Below are 22,304 nucleotides of genomic sequence, written 5' to 3'. Positions count from 1 at the left end.
GCTCTTTTAGTCTAGTGCGTAATTTTCTTTTGGTTTGCCCAAACATACGAAGCTTCACAATCCTTACAATTAATTTTGTAGACAACATTATTATTATTGTTATGCACGTTTTTGTCCTTGTGGACTTTAATTAATTTGTTAAGATTATTTAGACAACGGTGTCCTACTCTGAAATCTGATTTTTTATTGTCGATGCTATGTCTCAGAAATGTTATTAATGTATGGAATGACGAAAAATTTTTTCTTGTTATTATCTTCTGCAATTTCTTTTTTTCTATTGTTGTTAAACTGACCATTGTTTAAAACTCTTATTCTCTTATTTATTTCTTTAAAGATTAAATGAATAGGGTAACCATGAAGAGTTTTAAACAATGGTCAGTTTAACAACAATAGAAAAAAAGAAATTGCAGAAGATAATAGCAAGAAAAAATTTTTCGTCATTCCATACATTAATAACATTTCTGAGACAATAGCATCGACAATAAAAAAATCAGATTTCAGAGTAGGATACCGTTGTCTAAATAATCTTAACAAATTAATTAAAGTCCACAAGGACAAAAACGTGCATAACAATAATAATAATGTTGTCTACAAAATTAATTGTAAGGATTGTGAAGCTTCGTATGTTGGGCAAACCAAAAGAAAATTACGCACTAGACTAAAAGAGCATATGCATAATATTAAATTTGATTCCTCCAAGCATTCTGTGGTCTCTGAACATATTATGGATAAAAAACATGCTTTTGATTGGGATAACGTTAAAATACTTGATATTGAATCTAATTATTATAAAAGACTTATCTCGGAAATGATACACATCAAGGAACAAAGGCTATGGTATAAATAATAACACAGACACCGAATTGCTTAACAACGCGTATTTCGACATTCTAGAAGAAATATCGAATTTTTAGACTTATGTAAATGTTTATTTTGTGAGATCTGACACCTATTTATTCGACTTTTTAAAAGACTAGACAACAGTCAAGTACTAACAATAAGGCCAACAACAATTAGAAGCATCGTCATCTCAAGTTATTCGGAACAATTTGTAAGCATAAAGGTTCAATATTTTAGTAGTTAGTTTAATTTATAATTTTTAATCTTTTTTTCACATACACATTAGTGGAATCCTATTTTACAATTGAATAAATTCTTTAAATTCAGTTAACAAATATCAAATAATTTGGAGAGGATGAACATAATCATTGCCAGATCGAGGGACTTTCGTCAAATAACGATAAGTGGTTCATTTGGAGTAATGTATAAGTGTCACTCCAAGTTTTTATTAATAATTCTAATATATTTTATGAATAACCGGACGAATCATTCTGCTTCTAATTGGGTTCTTACTTTGTTGAACTATTTTAATGGTCTCAATTCATTGTAAATATATTTTGCGTTTTAACTATGACTCAACTATATAACTTATATTGACTATGTATTGCGGATTTTTTATTAGAATTTTATGTATTTATTTATTATCGTTATTTATTATCACTATTTTTTTGCGCACTGAAGAGGAGCAAGTAGAGCTCGAAACGTTTGTATAATTATTATTTCAAATTAAGAATTTTCTTCTCAATAATAAAATAATATCGTATTGCTCGTTACACATGGCCTTAATTTAATAATTTATCATTGTTTTTATTGTCATACGAGCTTGAGCATTGGTATGTGATGTTTTGATTAGGTATTAATTTTGCATTAACAATCAAAGAGCTTTATCACAATAAGCGTAGACCTATAATATTTAATTACACGCTATGGTTAATAAGTCCAATATCAGAACACGATAAAATGTTTTATTTCCTTTATTAAATTTAATTAATTTATTATTAAGAAATAGAATTGTAATATTTTCAAGTATTCTACAAAGTCAATGATATTTTACAAAAATAATAAAATTTTAATAACTTAAATTGTATATATTTGTTGCACGTAACGTTTTCACCAACAGATTTAGAATATAATCATGTTAAATCATTATATTCCTTATTAATTTGATTGCATAGAAAATATTTAATTATCACGCACATGATTTTATATAATAAACAATTATCTCATCAATATGAATATGTGCAGATATAATATAATAAATATAAATATGTGAATATATTATTCTGTTTGCAATTTTTAATTATTAAATTATATTATTTCCAAATTATATGCATAATAGATATGCAACAAAACTATTATTATTAACAATATATATTTGCAATCCAGATATTATATGAAACTATTCACACACAAGAAAAATAATATTTTGAAAAGTAATTGCTGGTGTACGATTACATTTTTGTTTAATTGGCAAACAAATATTTAATAAAATTTATTAATTTAAAAAAAGGAAAAAGAAAAATGAATCTTTTCAATATAAAAAAAATATAAATATATAAATAAATATATAATAACAAAATATATACATTCTAAGCATTTAAATAATAATACAATTTTAAAACAAGACCATTTATATAAATATTTATATACAACGTATTCTAATTATGTTATTCAATATTTTTCAATATTTCTCTCTAATAATTTATTTATAATAAATAAACACAATTTGAATGTAATACGTGATTGCCATTTTCCAAATTATGTAAGCGATTATCTAATCGTGTACATAAATATTTATTTTACTATTATTTTGTAAATATACCTAAAACGATAACTTTGGAATGTTTTAAATATATATCAATTGAGATATTTCATTTGAAATATTTTTAATATATACTATGATGAAATATTTCAATTGTAACATTTATGAATTATATCAAAAACAAATACGTAAAATGTATCATTTGAAATCTAAATGAAACAATTTGAAACATTGCATGTATATTTCATGTTTAGTGGGTTAACGTTAACAGGAATTTTCAAGATCTCTGCAAGGTCAAATGAATATCAGCATCATCTGTCTTTCTTCAAATCCTATGGTGTTTGTTTGAAACATTTTTTCGTCTTGCATATTTAACAAGTTTATTTAAATGTCGTAGGAAGTTTTATTATCAATAAATCATCAATGCCTCTTAAAAATTCTTGTTTAATCTGTAAGTAAATCCTGTATTTATAAATCTTGTTTGTACAGAAATACCTATTTCATAAGTAAATTTTGTACTTATTAAATATCTCGAAAGTATATAGGAAAATTTCAGACAAAAGTTGTTTAGTTTAAAGGGAAAACAAAGATAGGCATTTAACTTCGATTGGTATTCATCATTTTGTGCATAAAAATCTTGAGGTAAGATTATTGAATCAAATATATAGTGAAGAATCGATAAATTAAAAAAAAATAGAATATTTCTATTTATAAAAAAAATTAGATTTACTTCAAATTTTCGATTATGATTTTTAATTTTAAGAAATTTTAGGTCTACTGCAATGATGATTTATTTACAATAATAATAAATAAATACTATTTTGACGTGTCAATGTGATTACGTGAATTACAAGTACTATACAAAAGAAAAATGAACAGATGTAATTTCATTTCTTTTTAACTGCAGTTTCTGAAGTATTGTTTAATTAGTGTAATAATTTTGAATCTTTGCATATGTTTATTAAAATAATTTATAATGTATTTATATAACTTTTTTATTTTACAGATCCGGAAAAATAAAAAAAAATTAATCGGCTGCTCAGGCGCTGTATAAAAGCTGCCATAAGCGCTGAATTAGAACATCGGCTGCTAATAGCGCTGAATTTTGGCTTGCCCTAGACGCCTGCATCCAATTACAAAAATTAATTTTGTTCGGCCTATTACGTATCCAAACTAAAATTATTCGCTATTATAGCGTTTTCGTCTGTAATAGCGCAGATTTTTGGCTTGCCCGTGGCGCCTATACAATTAGAAAAAGTATTTTTGTTTTGGGTCTATTACACATCCAAATTAACAGTATTCGCTTTTGTAGCATTTTAGTCTGCAATATCTCAGACCTTTCGCCTGCTCTAGGCGTCTAATTAGAAAAATCTTATTTGATACTTGCATCACTAGAAGGCTGCCCCAAACGCCGTATATCTATAACTAAAACTGTCCCAAACAACTGAAAATGGATCATCAGTGTCACAAGTTCCATTATGGCAATAAGGAAAAGAATATTTTGGCTTTCAAAGAATGGTTGACGGAAACGATGATAGACAGTTTCCATGCGCTACTCGAGAGCAATTCTGATTATGCACCTCGACCTGTATGGTTGACAATATTTCCCGATCAGATTGTTCCACTGAATATTCAAAGAAGAAGCATTTGCAAATACTGCACAGTGATTTTGGTGGTGGACATTGGGTTGCTTGCCATTACGATGCAAAATCTATTATTATATATGATTCTCATGAAGGTAGTCGTAATGCAAATATACATAATTTGAATGGAGAAATTCGAATTTTTGTGGACAGATTATTTCCCTTTCATGATTGTCAAAACAATCTAATAGTTTTTCCTAAAGTTCAGTCGCAAGGTGACGGTTATAATTGTGGTCCTATGGCAATTGCGATTGTTACATCTATTCTGTTTGGCGTAAATCCTTGCATCGTGACGTATAATCAATCGTTGCTAAGACCTCATTTGTCCGCAATGTTTGAAAAACAAACAATAACTCATTTTCCGTACCTCTATGATTCAATTGCTCCATTAACGCTACTGCCGTTGGAGACATTGAAAAGACGAGAGAGGGATGCACTGAGAAAAAGACTTGCACGTAGTAAGGAAACTGAGGAACAGCGTTCGAAACGAATCGAAAAAGATGCTTTTTCTCACAAAGAAAAATATTTTATGAATCCTGCAACAAAACGTCAGATAATGCGTGATCAGTACCATAAGGATCCTGAAACAAAACGTCAGATAATGCGTGATCAGTACCATAAGGATCCTGAAACAAAACGTCAGATAATGCATGATCAGTACCATAAGGATCCTGAAACAAAACGTCAGATGGTGCGTGATCAGTACCATAAGGATCCTGAAACAAAACGTCAGATGGTGCGTGATCAGTACCATAAGGATCCTGAAACAAAACGTCAGATGATGCGTGATCAGTACCATAAGGATTCTGAAACAAAACGTCAGATGGTGCGTGATCAGTACCATAAGGATCCTGAAACAAAACTTCAGATGGTGCGTGATCAGTACCAAAAGGATCCTGAAACAAAGCGTCAAAAAATGCGTGATATAACGTTCGCAACGCTCGTACCCAGACAAAAACACAATGCGATGCCTCTCACTCGCACCCGCATGCTCTCCGGTCCGATGAGCTGGTCGCCGCTCATAATTTTTGGATTCGACGGATTCAACTCAATCTATTTGCTGACGACATAGCTCGCCTAAAACAACTACGTTGCGTCTCAAAAACTAGTCCATTAGCTTCGCTTTCTCCTTACATAGACAGAGACAGCTTGTTACGCGTTCGAGGCCGATTAAAGCACGCAAGCCTGTCAGATGACGCTAAACATCCGCTAATTTTAAAATCACATCTATTGGTCCACCTCCTTATCAAACAGATTCATGTTGCGGCCCTACACGCCGGTCCGCAACTCACACTCACGCTCCTGCGACAACAGTATTGGCTAATTCGCGCTCGCGCCACTGTGCGTACCGTCCTCTACCAATGTATTGTGTGCACACGGGAGAATGCACGCGTGCCCGAACAGCTTATGGGCGACCTGCCGGATTTCCGCGTGAACCCGACTTCACGCGCCTTTAATCATACCGGCGTCGATTACGCGGGTCCGTTACTAGTGCGTACGACTAAAGGTCGTGGTCATAAAGCCCAAAAAGCTTACCTCGCAATTTTTGTATGCATGACCACGAAAGCACTGCACCTAGACGCAGTATCGGATTATACTACCGCGTCGTTCCTTGCCGCGTATCATCGTTTTACCGCACGTCGTGGCATTCCGCATGCAATGTACTCCGATCACGGTACCACGTTTCAAGGTGCCGATCAAGAGCTTACGGCCTCCTACCATGCAGCCACGCGTGATCCAGCATTTCAAAATTACATAGCTCAAGAAAATACTGCATGGCATTTCATACCTCCCGCTGCGCCGCAATTCGGAGGCCTATGGGAGGCTGCCGTACGCTCTGTGAAACATCACATTAAACGCGCTATTGGAACGCACACCTTAACGTTCAAAGAGATAACCACATTACTATGCCGTATCGAACTTTTCTTAAATTTTCGTCCCATCGCTTCCGTGTCCGACGCTTTAGACGATTATACCGCTCTGACTCCGGGTCATTTTTTGATCGGCGCATCCTTAAGCTCGATCCCGGAGCCGAGCTTACTCGAACTCGCCGAAAATTGTTTATCTCGCTGGCAACTAGTGCAGCAATTAAGCGAACGCGTCTGGAAGGCATGGAAAGATACGTATTTGAATACCTTACAACAACGCCCTAAATGGCGTTCTGTACAAACTCTAGCCACACCCGGTAGATTAGTCTTACTTCGCGATCCACTTGCCCCTCCAAGTCGATGGAAGCTTGGGCGTATAGTTAAATGCCATCCAGGCAGCGATCGGCTCGTTCGAGTCGTTACTGTTAAAACGGCTGAATCCGAGTTCAAGCGCCCCATTACAAAACTTTGTTTTCTTCCGGTCGACATCAACAATGATAGCGAACATCATTCCGCCATGGCGGGCGGCATTGGATTGTAACTGTCCGATTGAATATTGTAAATTTACGTTAAATTTCATTGACCGCAAATATTGTATTCATATCGAATGTCAATCACATTCGAGGCGGACGGTATGTTGACGCATATCATAAATTTGTATAATCAATAGACTCTTATATTAATCGCTTGTATATCAACGGAAAGGTTCGATCGTTCGAACCGACACACGACAACATTATCGACCTTGTTCACCATCCCATGTGATAAGAGTCACGCTGTCACGTGTACATTTTATTTACTCCTATTCTTTCGTCGCTCCGATTCGCCGAAACAAACATCCGATCCCGAGAAAGAGGGGATTCCGTGACGAAAACTCGGAACGCTCCCGAAAACCGAGAATCAGATCTCTGCGAACCGTGCTATCGATCAGCTGCAAATACAAGTAAACATATGTTCGTTGCTGTAATCACCTTCCTCTCGGAGCGAGCATTTACGAGGCTGTACAAGCCACCAGTCGATCAACAATAATTTGAATTAGAGCGACGCCGTCGCGCCTACTGATATCGATAACAGAAACTATAGATAATTACCAGTTCATATCTACAAAATATCTACGATTTTAACCGAATTGAATAAGAAATATAAAAATATTTGATTAAAATACAGTAATTAATTATGAATGTAATAAGTTCATACTTCCACAAAATATTGGCAAATCTTCTGGGCTTTATGACCACGACCTTTAGTCGTACGCACTAGTAACGGACCCGCGTAATCGACGCCGGTATGATTAAAGGCGCGTGAAGTCGGGTTCACGCGGAAATCCGGCAGGTCGCCCATAAGCTGTTCGGGCACGCGTGCATTCTCCCGTGTGCACACAATACATTGGTAGAGGACGGTACGCACAGTGGCGCGAGCGCGAATTAGCCAATACTGTTGTCGCAGGAGCGTGAGTGTGAGTTGCGGACCGGCGTGTAGGGCCGCAACATGAATCTGTTTGATAAGGAGGTGGACCAATGGATGTGATTTTAAAATTAGCGGATGTTTAGCGTCATCTGACAGGCTTGCGTGCTTTAATCGGCCTCGAACGCGTAACAAGCTGTCTCTGTCTATGTAAGGAGAAAGCGAAGCAAATGGACTAGTTTTTGAGACGCAACGTAGTTGTTTTAGGCGAGCTATGTCGTCAGCAAATAGATTGAGTTGAATCCGTCGAATCCAAAAATTATGAGCGGCGACCAGCTCATCGGACCGGAGAGCATGCGGGTGCTGAGAGGCATCGCATTGTGTTTTCGTCTGGGTAGGAGCGTTGCGAACGAAACGAAGGATATACGCGGTGACGCGCAGTAATTTCGGCCACGAGGAAAATCGGGATTCAAGCTCCCAATGGTTTACCGAGCATGTCGCGCAAGCTTTTGAATCGCGTAATTCACTATGCGTTGCCGGGATGTCGGATATGACTGGCCATTGATTGAACGAATGTGATAACCATGGTGGGCCGTGCCACCAAAGTTGGTGATTAATAAGAGAGGCAGGGTCGGTACCGCGAGATGCGCAATCTGCGGGGTTGTCGTGCAGTGGGCACGTGATTCCATTTTCCATTGGGAAGAAGCTGTTGCATTTTTGAGACTCTATTCGCGACAAACGTCTTCCACCGCGAGGGACTTTGACGTATCCAAGCGAGGACGACCATGGAAACGCTCCAACACCAATAATCGATATCGGGAAGGTGAAGAGCAGAACGAGCGAAATTTATGAGTTGTGCTAGTAAGCGCAGCGCAAAGCTCCAAACGCGGGACGCTAATGGTTTTGAGCGGCGCGACTTTAGACTTAGCGAGGATCAGAGTATTGGTAATGCAACCGTCGCCCGAAATGACACGGAGGTAAAGCGCTGCCGCATACGCTCGCGTGGAGGCGTCTGCGAATCCGTGTAATTCAATTCTGTTGTTCGGATGATACTGCGTCCAGCGCGGAATAGTTAACTGCTCAAGGAGAAGCAACGTCAATTGAAATGTTTCCCATTCGCGCAACATCTCGGCGGGAAGCTCGTCATCCCAATCAGACTTCGTCAACCAGAGATGCTGCAGGAAAATTTTCGCGGTTACGATAACGGGAGCTACCCACCCGAATGGGTCGAAGAGTTGCGCGATGACTGATAATATTCCGCGCTTAGTTTTCGCGACTGTTATTAAATTCGAAACTTGAAAGGTGAAGATATCGTGTTCCGGTTTCCAGGTAACTCCGAGAATTTTAATGGAATCGTGATCGTGCAAATCTTTGTTGGTTGCGAGTCCATGGTCGGAAGGATCGAGATCTTCAAGGAGCGTGGGGCAATTGCTCGCCCACTTACGCAAACGAAAACAGCCTTGAGATAGCAACGAAATTAACTGATCTCGTGTTTGTTTGGCAGTTTCAAGGTCGTCGGCGCCGAAAATACAGTCGTCGACGTACGTTTGCTGTAATAGAAACGGTACCGCGAGCGGAAACTGTGAGCCTTCGTCCTCGGCTAATTGCCGTAAGATTTGCAAGGCCAAGAATGGGGCAGCGGCGGTGCCGTAAGTGACGGTAAGAAGTCGGTATTCGTCGACCTGAGCCGTCGGAGACGATCGCCATAAGAGGCATTGATACTTCGTATCGAGAGGGTGTACTAAAATCTGCCTATACATTTTGGCGATGTCCGCTGATAGTGCAAATCGAGGTTGTCGCCATTGGAGGACGACCGCTACTAGATCGGTTTGCAATTTTGCTCCTACATGAAGAGCGCTATTTATGGCGGTGTTGCACGACGCGTTAAACACAACACGAAGTCGGGTTGTATTGCTATGTTCACGGATCACGGCACGGTGTGGAATGTAGTACGCGGGAGCTTGGGCGGGAAATTCGGTAGGAAATTATCTTAGTCATATGACCTAGGTTTGCGTACTCGGTAAGGAATGCGGTGTATTCCGTTGCTAACGATGGGTCGGTTCGAAAACGACGTTCGAGCCGTTCGAGACTCTTCAACGCGGCGAATCGAGAGTCTCCAAGGTCGCGAGGCGGGCCATTTCTAAAGGGAAGACGCACGACGTAGCGTCCTTCCATGGTGCGGTAGTGAGTCGTCACAAAATGCTCCTCACATTGGGTGTCTTCCGGACTCGGATGAACGCGGGCTAGGATATCTTCGAGTTCCCAGAACTGTTTTAAGGTATGCTCAAGATTAGGTGAAATGTTAGTATGATATGCGGGTACGGAATTGCGGGGGCAGGTTTCGACGGTAGGACCCGAGAGAATATCCAGCCGAACGCGGTATTCTGCGCGAACGGTTCGTGTGGTGTTCCCTTGTGTGAACCGTCGCGATGAATATTTCCATACATATCGGCTCCAATTATTATATCGATTGGCGTAGGACTCAGGAAATCAGGATCGGCTAATTCGAGGGCGTCGAGGTGCGTCCACTTAGTGTGAGACGCAACGGGAGGTGGCACGTATTCCGCGAGCGAACACAATATTAAAGCCGTCGTCGAATACGCGGGATTGTTACTTTTTACGGGACTAATTTTGATATTTGCTGCGTAGCGTGCGGAAGTTTTTGTTTGACCAACGCCAGTAACGCTTAAATTTTGCTTTACTCGAGGAAGACGGAGTAATTGCGCAAGATTCTCCGTAATGAGTGTCACAGCCGATCCTGGATCGATAAGCGCGCGAGCGGGAATGAAGCGACCGTGCGCGGAATGTACGCGGACGCGCGCTGTAGCGAGCAGAACGGCGGGAATAGCTGGCATTGAACGTGTGTAAGAGCGACAACGTTTTTGTCTTGGTCTTTTTTCGTCTCTTCTTTTGAATGTGACGATTCAGCATACGGTAACTTTGCGTGGTTTCCAAGGTGAAGGAGAGTGTGATGCTTTTGCTTACATTCTCGACAACGATGCTTGTTGGTGCAATCCTTTAACGCATGGTTTGCCGCGAAACAATTATAACAACGGCGGTTCGATTTAATAAATTCGAAACGGCGCTCCGGCGTATAAGCGGCAAATTGTGTACATTGAAATAAACGATGATGGCCCTTACAGACCGGGCATTCGAACTTCACGGCCGTTGTATGTGATGCTACGGATTTGGCCGATTAAATTTTTGACGAGGTAGTCTCGGCTGACTCGATGTTTTTCGTCGGGGCGATAACTTCGAACGCGCGAATGCGAGACTCTAAAAATTTGTCGAGTTGAGAATAGGACGGTAAATTTTGCGATTCGCTCATTTTTAATTCCCACGCTTTTCTCGAAGCTTTGTCGAGTTTGCGAAACGAGGAACACGAGAACATCGTCCCACGTATCGACGGGACGTTTTAGATATTTCAGCGCTTGTACGGTGGTATTGGTGGTGTCACGCAGAGTCTGCAACTCTTTCGCGGTTTCATGCGTTGCCGACGGTAACGAGAATAAAATTTAAAGATGGGAGTTGACGATTCGACGTTGATTTTCAAAGCGCGACGATAAGATTTGCCACGCGACTTCGATATTCGCATCGGTGACTGCTAAGTGACTCAGCGAAGTGCTGGCCGTTCCGGTAACGATTGAACATAAGTAATGCAGGCGTTCTACATTTGTTAAAATCGGATCGTCAATTACCATTGCTTTAAATCTATCGCGGAACGTTTCCCATCGCTCGAAAAAGCCGTCAAATTTCGGTAATTCGATTCGCGGTAAACGCGAGACCGGGCGCGGACCATGATGATAATCGGTACTTGCGTTCGAAGCGTCCATGATGTTGATGTGCGGGGCGGCAATGGTAGGTATGGCAAATTCGGCTAGGTAGTCAAGGGCAGCATCCATCTGGACCTCGGCTTGTTGATACAGCTCCTCGGTGAAGTATCGATGCGTGGTCTTCGTAGCGGCCTCGGCGAGGACTAACAGCTTGGCGTTGTTGACGCGAATCTCCCGGAACTGTTCCTTGACGCGTTCCATCCGGTTTGCAGCCACGGTGGACGTCATCTTGGCGTGGCCGAGTTTTTTGAAATTAGATACGGCATTTGCAACCGATCTAACAAGGTCGAGCTGTTGCTCCAAAAGCTTTGCGGTGGTACCCATTATTGGAATGGCGGCTGCTGCGTTAAACAACGTAGGTCGTGATCAAAGTCAGCCAAAATGTAATTGGATGATGTACTTCACGACTTGTCGTCTTCTCTCGTTAGCGATCCGGCTCGAAGGACCAAAAAATGTTGTCGATATCAGTAGGAGCGACGGCGTCGCTCTAATTCAAATTATTGTTGATCGACTGGTGGCTTGTACAGCCTCGTGAAGGCTCGCTCCGAGAGGAAAGTGATTACAGCAACGAACATATGTTTACTTGTATTTGCAGCTGATCGATAGCACGGTTCGCAGAGATCTGATTCTCGGTTTTCGGGAGCGTTCCGAGTTTTCGTCACGGAATCCTCTCTTTCTCGGGATCGGATGTTTGTTTCGGCAAATCGGAGCGACGAAAGAATAGGAGTAAATAAAATGTACACGTGACAGCGTGACTCTTATCACATGGGATGGTGAACAAGGTCGATAATGTTGCCGTGTGTCGGTTCGAACGATCAAACCTTTCCGTTGATATACGAGCGATTAATATAAGAGTCTATTGATTATACAAATTTATGACATGCGTCAACAGTTTCTGTATTCGAAAGTCCGGAGGAGATTAAAAAAAGAAACATTTTTCAATATTTCTATGTATGTAGATGTGGTTGACTATGCATTGCCATATCTGTAAGATTTATGATTAAAATATATACTTCACTGTAAATGTTTTCATAGGCTACGTTTTGATATTTACTGCCAGTATTATAAATCTGTAGTACATAATATAAAATATAGATTTTCAACTAGCAGAATGAATATCAAAAAGCAGCCTTAGCCTTAGCTGTTAATTTTAAATATACATGCTTTTATTTTAGATGGAAGCATACTTCTTGGAGATGCTGCATATCCATGCCTTCTCCAATTAATTACTCCATATCGGGATAATGGACATTTGACACAGGCCCAAAGAAATTTTAATCGTATACACAGTCAATGCAGAATTTCAGTTGAGCATGGATTTGGAATACTGAAACAACGTTTCAGACAGTTATATTTCCTCAAGTTGAGGAATATGCAATTTATCGTCAAATTCATCTTCGCTTGCTGCGTTCTTCACAATTTGGCTGACTTGGATGATTTGAAACACATGGAAGAACCTGAAGTCGACAACCATGCTGATATAAATGCGCAGGTATTGTTACATAATGTCCCAGCAGCAGATAGAAATGAAGATCCGGATGATGATCGACATGGTCGCGATCTCATAGACGAATTATGTAGACAACTGTTTCAACGATGATTTGAATAAGAGTATCCAAATAAATTTGTTTAAATATTATATATAAGAGTTTTAACAAGGCTCTGTAATATAAATATAAATTTAACGTATAAGACGGGCAACAAGAGCCAAATCGCGGATGACAATGCGTTATCCTAACGAAACTAAATAATTTTTCGTTAGAATTAAATTACCGGTGCACAAGGCACCAAATTTTTACTTGGACACGGCCAAGATTTTAAATATGAAATAATCTCATATTTTGAGATTTAATTTCAATACCCCTTTAACCCCCCTACGGAAAATAAATAAATGAATGCAAGAGAAAAATGTAGATCCGAAAATCGCTGAATCGGGAATCGAACCCGAGACCTTTCGCTTGCCGGGCGACTGCTCTTCCAGCTGAGCTATTCAGATCCTTTCGATTCTATACTTTTCTCTGTTACATATATTAATGTTGGTAAACAAACGCATTTTTTAAGCCAGCGTGTATCAAATATAAGAGTTTTAACAAGGCTCTGTAATATAAATATAAATTTAACGTATAAGACGGGCAACAAGAGCCAAATCGCGGATGACAATGCGTTATCCTAACGAAACTAAATAATTTTTCGTTAGAATTAAATTACCGGTGCACAAGGCACCAAATTTTTACTTGGACACGGCCAAGATTTTAAATATGAAATAATCTCATATTTTGAGATTTAATTTCAATACCCCTTTAACCCCCCTACGGAAAATAAATAAATGAATGCAAGAGAAAAATATAGATCCGAAAATCGCTGAATCGGGAATCGAACCCGAGACCTTTCGCTTGCCGGGCGACTGCTCTTCCAGCTGAGCTATTCAGATCCTTTCGATTCTATACTTTTCTCTGTTATATATATTAATGTTGGTAAACAAACGCATTTTTTAAGCCAGCGTGTATCAAATATAAGAGTTTTAACAAGGCTCTGTAATATAAATATAAATTTAACGTATAAGACGGGCAACAAGAGCCAAATCGCGGATGACAATGCGTTATCCTAACGAAACTAAATAATTTTTCGTTAGAATTAAATTACCGGTGCACAAGGCACCAAATTTTAACTTGGACACGGCCAAGATTTTAAATATGAAATAATCTCATATTTTGAGATTTAATTTCAATACCCCTTTAACCCCCCTACGAAAAATAAATAAATGAATGCAAGAGAAAAATATAGATCCGAAAATCGCTGAATCGGGAATCGAACCCGAGACCTTTCGCTTGCCGGGCGACTGCTCTTCCAGCTGAGCTATTCAGATCCTTTCGATTCTATACTTTTCTCTGTTATATATATTAATGTTGGTAAACAAACGCATTTTTTAAGCCAGCGTGCACCGGTAATTTAATTCTAACGAAAAATTATTTAGTTTCGTTAGGATAACGCATTGTCATCCGCGATTTGGCTCTTGTTGCCCGTCTTATACGTTAAATTTATATTTATATTACAGAGCCTTGTTAAAACTCTTATATTTGATACACGCTGGCTTAAAAAATGCGTTTGTTTACCAACATTAATATATATAACAGAGAAAAGTATAGAATCGAAAGGATCTGAATAGCTCAGCTGGAAGAGCAGTCGCCCGGCAAGCGAAAGGTCTCGGGTTCGATTCCCGATTCAGCGATTTTCGGATCTATATTTTTCTCTTGCATTCATTTATTTATTTTCCGTAGGGGGGTTAAAGGGGTATTGAAATTAAATCTCAAAATATGAGATTATTTCATATTTAAAATCTTGGCCGTGTCCAAGTAAAAATTTGGTGCCTTGTGCACCGGTAATTTAATTCTAACGAAAAATTATTTAGTTTCGTTAGGATAACGCATTGTCATCCGCGATTTGGCTCTTGTTGCCCGTCTTATACGTTAAATTTAAATATTATGTTCTAATATTAATATTTAAATATTATGTTTATTATTTCTTTAAATATCAATATCGTGTCGTTGTCAACGTCGTCATATCACATACTGCATTGTATCAATCTGTGTCGTTCAATTAAAAATATGTATGATATGTATTTAATGTACAAAACTATCAAAGTGCTTTCAAATATTTATGTTTTTTTAGTTATAAAAATTAGGAAACAATGTACAATTATAGTTTCAAGATTATAACGATTATAACCATAACGATTACACAAATATATTTCATTTATTAATAATTATGAATATTACGATTATATATCTTCTATTCAGCTCATTTTAATTAAAAATTATTAAAGTTTGATATTAAATTTTATAAAATAAATTCTTATGTAATATGTAAGACAACAAATAAAACAATTTTGTTAAAAATTTATCCATACATCAGTCTTTTATTGTCATATACGCCTATTTTTCATACAAATAGAGAAATATAACTGCATAATGCAAATATATATTTTATTATGATTTTTTATCGATAATTAACAAAAAAATGTAAATTGAACAAGAAATGACAGTTTTGATTTTCAATCACGTTTTGTACGCTTGACTGCAAGTAATTAATGCTGCTTTATTATGTAAAAAAAAACTCGATAAGTAAATGCAGCTTTTCCCAATTAAAAAAACTCAATAAATAAATGCAGCTTTTTTCAACTAAAAGAACTCAATAAGTAAATGTAGCTTTCCTCTCTTGCAGAGCTTGATACAGCTTTGTCACGCTGTTTATCAAAATAACAGAAAATAAATAAATAAAAAACTAAAATAAACTTTAATAAAATAAAAGTTATTTCAACTTGAAATAAAAATTTTAAATAAAATTAACAAAATTATATAAATTTTAAATACATATAACTTCATTTACGTGAAATGTTCATAAAGTTTGTAACTTTGGTTATAAAGTAAAAAATGAAGTGATTGAAAATGTGTACATTTATTAGCTTTTTTTTACCTTTGAATCCTGTAGAGTTACACATTATTCCCAATGATGAAAGATCTAATTATTAGATCTAATTAAGATATAATTATTGTAAAAACCAACACACTTGTCTTTTAACAAAATTAAAATTAAACTTAATAAACTGTTCATAAATTTTATAAATTTGTAATAATATCTTATTAACATTTTTTAAAAGACAATGTGTCTATTTTTATAATTACTATATCTGACAGATCTTGTCAGGAAAAATGTGTAACTTCGCAGAATTTATATGTAGAAAAGATTAATAAATGTGTTTTACTACATTTTCTCCTTTAAGTAGGCAAAGGAACAAACTTTATGAATGTCTTATGTATACATATAATTTAGTAAACCTTCAGTCTTATTATATCTTATAATCTTCTTCGTCTGATAATTCTTGTGTTGAGTATTTTTTACTTTCTATTCTCTCTAGTATCTTAAGTTGCCTTTGTAAGATACTATTTCGTTCTTTTTGCAATTGTAATTGTTCTATTTGTAATTCATTACATTTTTTAAGCTCCGTCAGGTATTTTGTACGTGTTTCTTGTTTGGCATCACTTTCTCTTTGTAGCACAGCACAGATGGATTCCTTAAGTGATTGTAGAGTATGCGCCAATTTGCCATCTCGTACTTTTGCTTTTGTATTTATTAAAGATGAGCAACTGCTATCCGTCATGGACGATTTGCTGCTACCTATTACTGATTGAGATTGACTGTTAACTGCAGATGGTGTCGAAGGTGGCGAGTCTAGTGCAATAGAAGATTGTTCTTCATTTACATTCCTATAATAGAAAACATTTTAAATTATATCTAAAAATATATCTAGAAATGAATTAAAAAACATTTTAAGGAGATGATTACTCACTGAGACAAATGTTGACTGACCACTTTTTGCAAAATGTCTTCTTGAGAAACCATTCCATTGCGGCCAGCTACAAAAGATGGCACTCCACTGTGACTTTTTCCAAATAAGTTTATCATTTCACTGTAAAGATACATATGTATTCTATTACTTACTTATTAAATACTAAATATAATACTAACTACTTAATAAAAACAGAATATTGTAAGAATGACAAAATAAAAATATGAAACAAATCGACTGAACTATTAATTATAATGTTTAATTCAAAAATATCATATATATAATTATATACAGAAAACACAAGATAGAACTTACTCTTTAAATGGAAGAGGTTTAGTGCCTTTTCCAGAACTATTTTTTCCCATGGTCTGTTTGATATGTTTATCCCATTTCTTCTTCAACAATTTAAATTTATTTTTCATGTGATTTTTAGTAGCATTCACATAACCTCTTTCTTGGAAGGATTCTGCTATCGCTTGAAACATAGCCTCTTTACTTTGATATTTTCTTTTCTGGAATTTTTTTTCATGCTGTTCATACTCTGTGAAAAACAACATTATGGTTTTATAGTCCCAAATAAAATAGCCATCATTATTGACACCAGAAGTATTCTCTTTTTCATTATCTGAGTCTATAATTGAAGAGTCCAATGAAGACACAATTGTAGGCGTGTGCTGCATAAAGCTTGTTACAGGAATCGTAACAGAAGAACTCTCATGGATTTTAATCTGAAGGCTGAATTTCAGAAGGACCTGCTTTATTTAGTAAAGCATTCACAATTGAAGAGTCTAGTGAAGACAAAGTTGTAGGTGTGTACTGCATAGAGCTTGTTACAGGAACTGTAACAGAAGGACTCTCGTGGATTATAGTCTGAGGTTGAATTGTAGAAAAACTTATTTTATTCAGTACAGAATCCAAAGGCGCAGTTGTGGTTAGGAACTGTGTCGAGTTTGTTGTAGCAGTTACAACAGAAGTACACGCAAAAGTCTGGGGAGGCTTAATTAATTTTAATGATACCAGTTTAGGTTTCACAGCTGAAAAATAAAACTATTAATATAGTACAATATTTATGCAATTTAAATTATCTTAGAATAAAATCATTTAATCTATCTCTTAGAATTTATTTTATTAGTTAATTAAGTAAAAATATAAAAAGTATTATGAGTATTTAAGTAATCAGCATCATATATAAAATTCTTACCTGAATACTTAAAAGAAGTTTCCATTGTGAAATATCAAGACAGTGACGGCGTAGCCGAATAATAAAAGCGAGGTATTGGACTACCCGACTCTTGAGCAGTGGATACTGTTTACAGTACAAGCTTCACACGCATGCGCGATAAAATAGCCCCAAATGCACCACCTTCGAAGGTGAGGCAAATAGAGCGTGCTCCTAATTGCTCCTTAGAGTATGCTCTAACGTGACGCGAACATCTAGTCGCCATCTTGTTTCCGGTGACACGAACGTATTGGAGCGCATTGGAGTGAGAAGGAGCATGTTAGGGCATGCGACGCGAACACACATTCGAAGTCATGCCGGCGGGGGCTATGCCCCTGGTAGGTTCAACCTTGCCGGATGAGTTTGGAAGGAGAGGACAGAATAAGAATGCACCAAACGTCTTAAGCCAAGGTGTAAGGCAACGTGCCGATGGCTGCTTGGCCACGAAGACGTGAAACAGCGCGGTCGCAAACGTTCCCTCTGGGGTACCTGCCGACCCCCCAGAGTAGCTAGGCTTGGTGATATCATGGAGGCTCTGAATCACTTGATACTTGTTCCTACCATACTCGTGGGATGAAAAATGGAGAAAAATGAAAAAACTAAAAATACACTCAAACCAAAGTTAACGATGAAACACAAACCCGGAGATAAAGAACAGGACCCGTTCAAGAGAAGGGAGTCTATTCCCAGATCACCACCACCACCTTCGCGAAAATAATAACTGGAGGAATAAATAGGCCTTGCTTTAGCGCTTTGCTTGAACAAGGTGAGGAGGCATACGACTCTCCGGCTGAAAAAAAAACGACAAAACGCCCCAGTTTAAAAAATACCAGAGAAACTGATGATAATGATGTATTTATTTTTCCTGAACCTGTTCAAAAAAGCAGTGCGAATAGTGTGGAAAGAGAGAAACTGGAACAAAAAGGCTCACCGAAAGTTGAAAAGGACGACAAGGAAGTTACGCTAGAAGAAGTGAGATCTGAAAGAGTAGCTCTAGAAGAGTTTCTCTTTAATGAAAACAATAAAATCAATAAGAATACAATTAAGTTCATATTGTCTAAGTGGGTGCTACTAGAAGGGAAATTACAAGAGAGTATCGTTGAGAGAGAAAAATTAAAGTGTACTTACCTGGCATCGAAAAATTCTATCAGTTCGATGTCCTATGTTCAAGTGGCGTTCACTCCATGGTCCGGAACAGCAGCATCTGAAACAGAAAAAAAAGAAATTATCCAACGTACTACACTAAAAAGCGGATTCAAGACTAATTCTTCAGTAATGATTGTTAAGCCTTTAAATGAAAAGGACAATTTAACGTGTGAGGATGTCAAAGAAAAACTTACAAAGAAAATGAATCCGTTAATTAAAGAAATAAGGATTAAAAGAATGAGAAATGTGGGAGACAGAGGCATTCTAGTGGAAACGGAAGGTGGAAACGAATTAAAAAAGATCCAGCAGATAATAGAAGACAATGAATGCGGGCTGAAAACAGAGCTGCCTAAGAAAACTGGACCCAGTATGATAGTATATGACGTAGAAAAGTCGGTCACAAAGGAGCAGTTTATGGAACAATTTTGGTCTAAAAATGTTGGAAAACTTGGAATCGCCAAGCAAGAAAATGAAAGCAGGGTTAAATACAGATACAACACATTTGTTAAAACCAGAAATACTAATAACTGGGTAATAGAGGTAACAGGAGAGATAAGAAGAAAACTCTTGGAGCAAGAACGACTATATATTGACTGGAGATCATACAAGGTTAATGATTAGTTAGCCTTGACTAGGTGCTTCCGTTGTCAAGGCTTAAGCCACAGTGTTAAACACTGCAAGGAAAAGACCCCTACTTGTGGACACTGTGGGGGGGGCGGGCCATATAAGCACCAATTGCTCAGAGAGAGAGAGAAATCTGCAGTCTGCGCTAATTGTACAAGAGCTAAAAGGAAAGACACACATCATACTGTAAGTGACAAGAGATGCCCGGAGTATCTAAGAGTAACTGAAATCGTAAAGAATAAAATAGATTATACATAATGATAAAATTCTTTCAAATAAATGTTGGCCGTTCGCAGACGGCATCATACGAATTAAGATTAAAAGTAGAGGAACAAGGCATTGATGTGTGTCTGATACAAGAACCATACGTATTCCAAGGACAAGTCAAAGGCTGCGCTTCACTTGGTGCAAGAGTTGTTCAAAGTAATAAGGTGACAGATACAAAAGCTGCTATAGTTGTATATAATCAGGAAATAACTGTCACAAAAATCGAACAGTTTACGGACGAACATATAGCTTGCGCACATATAATACATAATGAAGTAAACTTATATTTGGTATCAGTTTATTGTCAATTTTCCATGGAGCTAAACTATTTTATTAATAAGTTGGAGACTATAATAGAAACGTTCAAAAGCCACGACATGATCATATCAATGGACTCCAATGCTCACTCCAAAACTTGGTACTGCAAAGAGAACGACGCGAAAGGCGAATTACTCGAGGATTTCCTAATAAATAAAAATGTATACATTTTGAATCAGCCTGGAAACGAACCAACGTTCTCTACTATAATAGGAGAGGCCAATATAGACTTGACTGTGGTGAATAGTGGAGTCCTGAAGGATATTAATGATTGGAAGGTCTTCCCGAAAATGACTTCCTCAGACCATAATTGTATATACTTTGAACATAACAACAATAAAAATTCAGAAACAAATCAGGTAATCACAGGACAACTCTATAACTTAAAGAAGGTCAATTGGGATCAGTTTGGCGATGTTATTAAATCAGAACTCAATGGGACCTTTTGTAAAGAAATCACAAATACAAGTCCGGAGAACGCCGTTAATCTATTTAATAGAAAGATTGATCTTATATGCAGTAGCAATCTAAGTAGGAGAAGACCTCTGTCTAGGAAAACAGTACCGTGGTAGAGCGAACAACTGACCAACATAAAGAAAAGATTGGCGGCATTTCGTAGAAGCTGTAAACGGTACAGGAAACTTAAATATGAAAAGGCGTATGAATACAATACAGTTTTGATATATACTGCAGACTAAGAAGGGACTACAAGAGAGAGATTGGGAAGGCAAAAAAGGACTCGTGGAATGATTTCGTGAACCGGAACACTACGAAAAACCCTTGGGGACTGGACATACAAGCTAATGATGGGAAAGATTAAAAATAGTAATATCCTAAGTACGATTAAATTAGGTAGCTATTTTACAACTGATTGGACTTTATCGGCGAAGTGACTTTTGGAAACATTATTGCCGGATGGAAAGGAAAGTACAGAAGCAGAGGATTCACAAAACATAAAGAACAGATATAGCGAATACTTAAACTACAATATGGAACAGGAAATAAGAATGGACGAAATAGATGAAGCAATTAAAAGAACAAAGAAGAAAAAAGTTCCTGGTCCGGATAAAATAACAGCGGAAATATTAAAAATAGTTTGGAAGGCAGCACCAACCGCACTTTACTCACTCTTCAACACATGCTTTGATAAAAACAGCTTTCCAAAGCAATGGAAACAGGCGGATTTAAAACTGCTGCTCAAAAGCCCTGAAAAGGATCCGAGCGATCCTAAATCGTACAGGCCAATCTCACTGTTGTCATTTGTTGGGAAAATGTACGAAAGAATCATGGTACAACGTTTCAAAGTAATTTACGAAAATCTAGAAATGTGCTCCGACAATCAATATGGCTTCATAAAGGGACGATAAACGGAGGACGCAATATGCAGAGCGGTCAGCAGCGTGAAATCGGCCGAATCAAAGTACGTAATGGGCATATTTGTCGATATAAGTAGAGCATTCGACAATCTTTCTTGGATTGGGATTTTGGACAGGATTAGGAGTGTGCACTGCACAAGGAAGTTGTTTGAGGTGTTCATGGATTACTTCTCGAATCGAGAGGTACAATTGGCAAGCCGGGAGAGTGAATTGGGGGTATCCAAGCTCCTGAGTAAGGGGTGTCCTCAGGGTTCCATTTTTGGGCCCACAGCAACAGCATGGAACATAGTTATGGACCAATTATTAGTGGAACAAAAAACTGAAGCTGAAACGAGATCTGAATACATAGCATATGCGGATGATATTCTAATCCTAGTGCCAGGAAAATTTAGGAAACAATTAGAGGAAGAGGCGCAGAAGGAAATAAACAGGATAATGAAATGGAGTACGGATAGCGGGTTACAAATATAGGAAAATAAAACAAGGGCTGTGTTATTAAAAGGGAATTTGGATGCTGAAAGGAAGCCAGAGTCTTCTTAGGGCAAAAAAGATAAAATTTTGTACAGAAATAAAGTATCTCGGAGTATACATGGATGAAAAGCTATCGGTTTTTGCCGCATATAAGATATACTAAGGAGAAAGGTCAGTGAAATTTAA

The 22,304-nt window shown here is 37.5% G+C and overlaps 4 protein-coding genes across 4 annotated transcripts; 1 reads left to right on the top strand and 3 right to left on the bottom strand.

The window, feature by feature from the left end:
• Nucleotides 1-4,052: 4,052 nt before the first annotated feature.
• Nucleotides 4,053-6,654, top strand: LOC146720057 (uncharacterized). Its single transcript, XM_085489096.1, has 2 exons — nt 4,053-4,265; nt 5,500-6,654. The coding sequence occupies exons 1-2, from the start codon at nt 4,053-4,055 to the stop codon at nt 6,652-6,654; spliced, it is 1,368 nt and encodes a 455-aa protein (XP_085345222.1).
• Nucleotides 6,655-7,304: 650 nt separating this feature from the next.
• LOC146720056 (uncharacterized) lies at nt 7,305-8,213 on the bottom strand. The gene has a single exon (XM_085489095.1). It carries the CDS (start codon nt 8,211-8,213, stop codon nt 7,305-7,307), a length of 909 nt encoding a protein of 302 aa, XP_085345221.1.
• Nucleotides 8,214-8,242: 29 nt separating this feature from the next.
• LOC146720055 (uncharacterized) lies at nt 8,243-9,277 on the bottom strand. The gene has a single exon (XM_085489094.1). The coding sequence runs from the start codon at nt 9,275-9,277 to the stop codon at nt 8,243-8,245; it is 1,035 nt and encodes a 344-aa protein (XP_085345220.1).
• A 6,919-nt stretch (nt 9,278-16,196) lies between these two features.
• Nucleotides 16,197-17,401, bottom strand: LOC146720054 (uncharacterized). Its single transcript, XM_085489093.1, has 3 exons — nt 17,013-17,401; nt 16,698-16,817; nt 16,197-16,614 (listed from the first exon to the last, which is right to left on the bottom strand). Exons 1-3 carry the CDS (start codon nt 17,375-17,377, stop codon nt 16,197-16,199), a joined length of 903 nt encoding a protein of 300 aa, XP_085345219.1. The 5' UTR covers nt 17,378-17,401.
• Between the last annotated feature and the right edge of the window lie 4,903 nt (nt 17,402-22,304).

This window comes from Nylanderia fulva, unplaced genomic scaffold (genome assembly GCF_048542155.1).
Source record: "Nylanderia fulva isolate GAGA-0341 unplaced genomic scaffold, ASM4854215v1 Scaffold790, whole genome shotgun sequence".
NCBI classification, from domain to species: domain Eukaryota; kingdom Metazoa; phylum Arthropoda; class Insecta; order Hymenoptera; family Formicidae; genus Nylanderia; species Nylanderia fulva.
The sequence above is the reverse complement of the archived record's forward strand: the minus strand, read 5'-3'. Positions and strand labels throughout refer to the sequence as shown.

Excerpts from the sequence above, each read along its gene's own strand:
- LOC146720055 (XM_085489094.1), bottom strand. The coding sequence starts at position 9,277 with ATGTATAGGCAGATTTTAGTACACCCTCTCGATACGAAGTATCAATGC.
- LOC146720054 (XM_085489093.1), bottom strand. The coding sequence starts at position 17,377 with ATGCAGCACACGCCTACAATTGTGTCTTCATTGGACTCTTCAATTATA. Across the intron at positions 16,818-17,012 it reads AAACCTCTTCCATTTAAAGA|TGAAATGATAAACTTATTTG; the intron begins GTAAGTTCTATC and ends GTATCTTTACAG. Across the intron at positions 16,615-16,697 it reads GTCAGTCAACATTTGTCTCA|GAATGTAAATGAAGAACAAT; the intron begins GTGAGTAATCAT and ends TTTCTATTATAG.
- LOC146720056 (XM_085489095.1), bottom strand. The coding sequence starts at position 8,213 with ATGGAAAATGGAATCACGTGCCCACTGCACGACAACCCCGCAGATTGC.
- LOC146720057 (XM_085489096.1), top strand. The coding sequence starts at position 4,053 with ATGGATCATCAGTGTCACAAGTTCCATTATGGCAATAAGGAAAAGAAT. Across the intron at positions 4,266-5,499 it reads GCATTTGCAAATACTGCACA|ATTCATGTTGCGGCCCTACA; the intron begins GTGATTTTGGTG and ends CTTATCAAACAG.